This window comes from Neoarius graeffei, chromosome 2 (assembly GCF_027579695.1).
Source record: "Neoarius graeffei isolate fNeoGra1 chromosome 2, fNeoGra1.pri, whole genome shotgun sequence".
NCBI classification, from domain to species: domain Eukaryota; kingdom Metazoa; phylum Chordata; class Actinopteri; order Siluriformes; family Ariidae; genus Neoarius; species Neoarius graeffei.
In genome coordinates this window covers 13,280,876-13,288,404 of record NC_083570.1, presented here as the reverse complement: position 1 = coordinate 13,288,404, position 7,529 = coordinate 13,280,876, and the positions used below count along the sequence as shown (strand labels likewise).

The 7,529-nt window shown below is 42.7% G+C and overlaps 1 protein-coding gene across 1 annotated transcript; it reads left to right on the top strand.

Moving 5' to 3' along the window:
- The first annotated feature begins 334 nt into the window (after positions 1 to 334).
- On the top strand, positions 335 to 6,529 carry LOC132868852 (tripartite motif-containing protein 16-like). Its single transcript, XM_060902092.1, has 6 exons — positions 335 to 489; positions 616 to 849; positions 982 to 1,153; positions 1,352 to 1,411; positions 6,179 to 6,441; positions 6,524 to 6,529. Exons 1-6 carry the CDS (start codon positions 373 to 375, stop codon positions 6,527 to 6,529), a joined length of 852 nt encoding a protein of 283 aa, XP_060758075.1. The 5' UTR covers positions 335 to 372.
- Positions 6,530 to 7,529: the final 1,000 nt, after the last annotated feature.

Sequence of the window (7,529 nt, the reverse complement as noted above, 5' to 3'; positions counted from 1 at the left end):
ACTGTCCACCTCTGATAATTAACTCGATGGACTTGCAATGTACAAGAAAACTAATTGAACACCACCAGCAGATTCAACACCAGTTTCCCCCGCTGACTGTGAGAGGCCCTCAGAGCCACATGCGCATTCTGTGGATTCGGCAGCGAGCGAGTCGCTCTTTGTTTTGAACGAGTGCTCTGGGTCTCTCGTAAATTCCGAGCAAACTAGATTAGTTAAGCAGATTAGTTAGTGAATATTTCTCTCTCTCTCTCTCTCTCTCTCTCTCTCACACACACACACACACACAGTACATAACCTTCAGAGCGAAACATGAATGTACTTTGAACTGACATTAATATGGAACCAGTTCGCTCGTACTGTATAAAAAGCTGAATGTATTTTATTTGTCCTCAGAGTGAGTTAAAGGAGGAGCAGATGAAATCCCAGCAGAGAATCCAGGAGAAGCAGAAGGTGGTGCAGGAGCTGAAACAGGCTGTGAACACTATAAAGGTGAGCAGTGAGCAGAGACAGAGCTGCTCCTAGAAACACACACAACATGGACAACGAGTCATTTACAGTCCCAGTAAGAGAGGGAATGATAGATGAGCTTTAAATCTTGTGTGTGTGTCCTAACAGCTCAGTGCACAGACAGCAGTTGAGGACAGTGAGAGGATCTTTACTGAGCTGATCAGCTCCATGGAGAAAAAGCGCTGGGAGGTGACGGAGCTGATCAGAGATCAGGAGAAGGCTGAACTGAGTCGAGCTGAACGACTCCTGGAGCAACTGGAGCAGGAGATTGCTGATCTTCAGAGGAGAGTCACTGAGCTGGAGCAGCTTTCACACACACACGATCACATCCATTTCCTCCAGGTAACACTCACTGTCTGATCTACAGAGCCAGCTGTTCCTCACACACTCTCTAAAACACCTCTCATTAAGGGAACAATAAATGTCCCTGTCTGACATCACAAGTGGGTTTTACATTTCATTTGTTTTCTGTAGGTTTTAGCTTCTGGACGTCGGTCTCCTCCATTGGACAGACCAGATTTTCACACATCCAGCGTCACTGTCCATCAACATCTCTCATTTGATGGAGTGAGGAATTCTCTCTCAGATCTGAAAAAGAGACTCGAGGAATTCTGTGAGGAGGAATTCAACAAAATCCCTCCACATGGTAAGAGGAGCTGTTCCTGCTGGAGAAACACAGTGATGTGTTATTTCTTAGTGATGCTCCTGCTTTCTTTTCTGCAGACACTTTATTCACCTGACACTTTGAACTAAAACACTGATTTAAAATGAATAAACTGACTGGATCACTTTAAACTCTTTCCATGTTTTACACAAACTCATGTTTCCATTTTTCTCTCCACAGCTGCAGCAGTTCAGATCATTTCAGAACCAGAACCACAGAGCAGAGAAGAGTTTCTGAAATGTACATCTAACACACACACACTTCTAGGCCTGTCACGATAACAAATTTTGTTGGACAATATATTGTCTCAGAAATTATTGCGATAAACGATATTATTCTTAACATCTTTTCAAGACAATTTTATGCCACTAGTAAAATAATAATGATCATGCAAATACACTGTGTGCACAATTATTAGGCAAGTGAGTACTCTGACCCTACCATTATTTCTATGCATGTTTTCCAACCACAAGCTAGATACACTTGAATGCTAATTGGATTTAAGCATTCTCAGGTGGTATTTATTTGTGTAATGAGGGAGGGTGTGACCTAAAGTCATTAATACCCTATATTAAGGTGTGCATAATTATTAGGCAGCTTCTTTATCTCAGGCAAAATGGGCCAAAAAAGAGATTTAACAGACACTGAAAAGACAAAAATTGTAAAATGCCTATCAGAGGGATGCAGCACTCTTGAAATAGCTAAGCTATAGAAATGTGAGCACAGAACAATCAAACGTTTTGTTGCAAATAGTCAACAGGGTCGCAAAAAATGTGTGGAGAAGAAAAGACACAAATTAACTGCAAAAGACTTGAGAAGGATTAAACATGAAGCTACCAGGAACCCATTATCCTCCAGTGCCACAATATTCTAGAACTGCAACCGACCTGGAGTGTCCAGAAGGACAAGGTGTTCGGTGCTCAGAGACATGGCCAAGGTAAGGAAGGCTGAAACACGACCACCACTAAACAAGACTCACAAGTTGAAATGTCAAGATTGGGCCAAGAAATATCTGAAGACAGATTTTCCAAAGGTTTTATGGACGGATGAAATGAGAGTGACTCTGGATAGACCAGATGGATGGGCCCATAGCTGGATAACTAATGGACACAGGGCACTTTGACTCAGACACCAGCAAGGTGGTGGAGGGGTAATGGCATGGGCTGCTATTATTAAGGATGAGCTAGTTTGACCATTTCAGGTTGAAGATGGACTTAACATCAACTCCCAAACCTACTGCCAGTTTCTAAAAGATACATTCTTCAAGCAGTGGTATGGGAAGAAGTCTGCATCATTCAAGAAGGCCATGATTGTTATGCAGAACAATGCACCATCACATGCACCCTAGTACTCCACTGCTTGGCGAGCCCGCAAAGGCCTTAAAGATGACAAAGTAATGACATGGCCCCCTTCCTCACCTGACTTAAACCCTATTGAGTACTTGTGGCCCCTTCTTAAGCATGAGATTTACAGCGAGGGAAGATAATACACCACTCTGAATAGCATTTGGGAGGCCGTGGTTGCTCCTGCACAAAAAGTTGATCGTCAACAAATCAAAAAACTAACAGACTGGATGGAAGGCTCATGGCAGTTATTGAAAAGAAGGGTGGCTATATTGGTCACTGAATATTTTTGAAATGCTAGAAGTGTTTATTTGTTAATTCTGAGTTATTTATTTGTTACACTGAAAATTAAAATAAACAAGTGAGATGGGAAACTTTAAGCTTTTCATTTAGTTGCATAATAATTCTGCACACTAAATGTTGCCTAATAATTGTGCACACTTAGATATTCCCCTGAGAAGGCCTAAACCCCCCTTTCCTTTGTTAATCATTCTGGTTTTAGGTTTATTAACAATTTGGATTGACTGAGAGCACTGTATTTGTTCAACGATAAAATTAATCATCAGGAATACAACTTGCCTAATAATTGTGCACACCGTGTACACCCTTTCATAGAACAGCAAACTTTTTAATTAAGTCAACTTATTCAATTCAACAGTGGAACGTAAACAATAAATATAAATAAATAAGCTAAAGAAATAAAACAACAAACAAAACCACTCACAACAATAACAATAAATAAAATACAATTTATGGCTCTTACAAATTGCACTTAAGTGAATATTAACTTGGCACAGGGTAATAAAAAGACATTCTTTTCTTCACAGGCAACATTCTGCCAATCCAGTTTCTCAAAGATTAGTACCCAGATCAACAAAAAGTGCAAAGTAACAACGTATTGCCAGCTGTCATTTGGATAAAAGTAACAACAATTAGAACGAGATAACATGTAGGCAAGGGCGTAGGTTTGGTATTAACATTGGTGGGGACAAAAACCCAATGCCAACCCCCAGTGGTGCCAACTTCAGGTCAACATTAGAGGGTTACAATATTTTGCTCTGTTGTGTTCCACCAAAAGAGTCTCCATCATCTCTCCAAAGGCCAGACTTTTAACATTTGAAGTTCAGAACTGTAGTAATTCATGAATAATAATAATCATAATAATATGAAATCCATTTGATTAACTGCAAATCTTACATGTGATGATTAACTCATTCTACCAATTTGCAAATGTGTTTTCCAAGCGAATACCGCACTGACTGTCGGGAGGGTGTTTGTTCCTTTCCCTCATAAATGGAAATAAAACCCATCCAGAGCCTTAAGGCCAATTTATGCTGACAACCCAGTCCTCGCAGATGGCGTCGCAGATGACGTCTGCGAAGCCCCCCCCCCCCCCCCCTTCGCAGACGCTCTGCGCGCACCTCCCAAAAATTGTGACCACCGCAGACAGCCTCGCAGACAAGAGGGCTCTGATTGGTCCACTCTACATCCGCTGTACACGCACTTCCGCTTCCCTACTTTCCCAGTTTGGTTTGTTTTCACGACCGCCATTTTTAAAAACACGAGCGAAGATGGAGCAGCATGAAGAGCGGTTGATCGAGGAAGTGAGGAAGTATGTACATCTATATGACTCCAGTTCTAGTCATTATAAGTAACCGGAGGATAAGCACTCCACTAACCACACCCACCAACTACTCCTAGCGATTTTGCGACTTTGCGCCCCCTTGCGTTGTGGGGGTGAATAACATCACGCACGCCTATTACTCTCCGCTCAACAATAAATTACAACTGTCTGCGAAAAGCTATCTGCGAAAGCCTTGTCGCAAGAGCATGCAGAGGCCCTTAAACACTGCGTTCCATGAGGCTGGCAGGGGGAGTTGGCTCTCTTCTGTGGGATCTTTAACTAGTTTTAGAATGCTAGTTTAAGCTGATATGTGATTGATCTAACGGTAAAACAGCACGAGGGCTCGAGAACTTTGACAGGTTACAATTTTACTTGGCAACAGAATGTACCTGAATTCTGATTGGTTGTTGTATCTGGATTCTGATTGGTTGTTGTTATATTATTGCCCTTTTTGTTGTGTTCTTGAACCCAGAGCGGGGGGGAGGGGGGAGTGACAGGGCTCTACAGAGAAAAGTTTTTCGCCTCCAGCTTTCAAATGAACCGCCTCGAAAACCAATCAGCTCAGCGGATGTGTGACTCGGTATGTGACGTTTTCAAAAGAGAGGCAGAGTCACCAACAATTTCTGATCCAGAAGGCGGAGGCTGTTCTGCTTATTACATGAAAATGTTTGATTTGATTAAAAGGTGTCTGGGCCTCGAACAATGTCCACATCACCATCGGGTTGTTGTTGTTTCCATGTGTCATGTTACCCGAACTCGGTCAGGGCTCTGCAGGTCTTAACTGAAGCGCTTCAGATTCAGGGTTAGCAGGCTGCTAAAGTTTGCAGGCACTTCACAAGCAAGACTCGGTGCAATATTAGCCAACAATCTGATAGGATTTAATAATGTCTTTGTGACCTGAATGAACACCAGTTGTTGTATCAAGTCAGATTGTTATTTACATGCCACACAAACTTAAACAGTCATATTCGTATGTTGTCGTTTTTACACACTGAATCCAAACTGCTGTGAACTGATTAATTTTCCGAGCTAATCTAACGCTACATTCCTCAAGGACCGTTTGCTAGCTAGCAGCCGCTCACTGCACTGCAACCGCACTTGCTAATTGACATGGTAGCCGAACTGCATGCTGTTTTCATGGCCACGCCCCCAGAGTGAATACTCATGAGCGAATTTTGCATGGCTCCGCCCAGTGGAAACCTACAGGAACCCTTTGTGTACCGCACACGGAGCGGGTTTTTATTTTCTCCAATCAGAAATATTGGTAGGGACCCGTCCATATCGCCCAGACCCAATTCTACACCTATGGTCTGTACAGCGGAGCACCGTGTTGTTGTCTTTTCCCCATTCAGTGGATCCCCTGGCTGGATAACTGTTGCATGCTGGGAAGCCCCACCTCTGACAGAGAGCCGCGCGAGACGACAGAAAACAGTGCAGTGTTTTATTCAATCATTGGGTCAAACTAATACTCTGGAGACTTCCCTATGGAGATGGACAGCACGGAAATGCCAAAATTGCGGGGGAAAATCTCATCTCATCATCTCTAGCCGCTTTATCCTGTTCTACAGGGTCGCAGGCAAGCTGGAGCCTATCCCAGCTGACGACGGGCGAAAGGCGGGGTACACCCTGGACAAGTCGCCAGGCCATCACAGGGCTGACACATAGACACAAACAACCATTCACACTCACGGTCAATTTAGAGTCACCAGTTAACCTAACCTGCATGTCTTTGGACTGTGGGGGAAACCGGAGCACCCGGAGGAAACCCACGCGGACACGGGGAGAACATGCAAACTCCACACAGAAAGGCCCTCGCCGGCCACGGGGCTCGAACCCGGACCTTCTTGCTGTGAGGCGACAGCGCTAACCACTACACCACCGTGCCGCCACGGGGGAAAATACCGAGTTCATTTTCATTTACCGTACGATAAGTCGGTATATCGAATATCGCGACAGGCTTACACACTTAACATAAATATATTGTGTGAATTAAACCCAACATGCTCACATTGTTCAGTTTGTTTTTCTCTTTTATTTTAGATTTCTGTTATCTGACTCTGGATCCCAACACGGCACATCGTCACCTCATTCTGTCTGAGAAGAACAGAGCGGTGAGATGGAGTGAGAGAGAGCAGCGTTACTCTGATCATCCAGAGACATTTGATTTCTGCAGGCAGGTGTTGTGTAAGGAGAGTGCGTGTGGACGCTGTTACTGGGAGGTGGAGTGGAGCGGTAATGATGGTGTTGTGTTCATATCAGTCTCTTATCACATATATCATCTCACATCAGCAGGAAAGGATGGGGTAATGAGTGTCTGTTTGGATGCAACAATCAGTCCTGGAGTCTGTGGTGTTGTTCTTCTTCTCTCTCGTTCTGGCACAACAGCATTGAGACTGATCTCAGAGTTCCATCACCCTCCAGAATAGGAGTGTATGTGGATCACAGTGCAGGAACTCTGTCCTTCTACAGCGTCTCTGACACAATGAAGCTCCTCCACAGAGTCCACACCACATTCACTCAGACTCTATACACTGGGTTCTGGTCTTCTGGTTCTACAGTGAGATTGTGTGATCCAGAATAAAAGTGTGTAGTGTTTTCTGTAAAATTCCTGCACGTTGCCACGTTGTTGCTCAGTCGTCTGTTTCACTAGAACACAATCCAGCTGCACAAAAACACTCATTCTTTAAATGAAAACAGATGAATAATTTAAAATAATTAAAAAGAAAATGTTAAAAATTAACAGACAAGAAACTCGTCAAATTTAAAAAGAAAATGATCTCATGACCTTCACATTATAAAGTTCTGTTTGTTTCATATTAAGCAGCATCTCATTAAATAACTAATAAACAGTAATAAAGCCAGAACAGAACAACATTTTAAACCTGTTCAGGTCACACTATATAAAAATATCACTTTTGGAATAAATTTGATTTTTCTGCTTGTGTTCTAAGATGTAAAATCCACATTCACGTTTTCAAATCTGAAGTTGTTTCTAAACCCTGAGATTTGATTGTAAAACATTGAACAATATTTAAACTCCATTAGAACATACAGTACATGATCGGTTCAGGCTGCCGATGTCGTGTTCATCCCATATTCAGCCTGGATGATGATTGGCCCGCAGATAGAACCTTATAAATCCAGGTTTATCTGTGAGTTTGGGATTTTTATTCAAATATTACAATCAAAGCTTTGCAGAATAAAAGATAAGTGCACAGGAGAATAAAGTTTCCCCCAGTGATGAAGTTTCTGTGCTGAACTCATTTTCAGACAGAAGCTTTTAATACTGAGGTCAGGATGTCAGCAAGCCGCTGGATTGATACGCAACAGGGTTTTTCTCCACTTTGGATGGATATTTTTAGATTATTTAATCTGTGGGAAACAACTACAG

What these genes read in the sequence shown, in the direction of transcription:
- LOC132868852 (XM_060902092.1), top strand. Translation starts at nt 373, where the DNA reads ATGTATTTTATTTGTCCTCAGAGTGAGTTAAAGGAGGAGCAGATGAAA. An exon ending in CAACAAAATCCCTCCACATG is followed by an intron (nt 1,154 to 1,351) that starts GTAAGAGGAGCT and finishes TTCTCTCCACAG; the next exon opens with CTGCAGCAGTTCAGATCATT. An exon ending in CAGAGAAGAGTTTCTGAAAT is followed by an intron (nt 1,412 to 6,178) that starts GTACATCTAACA and finishes CTTTTATTTTAG; the next exon opens with ATTTCTGTTATCTGACTCTG.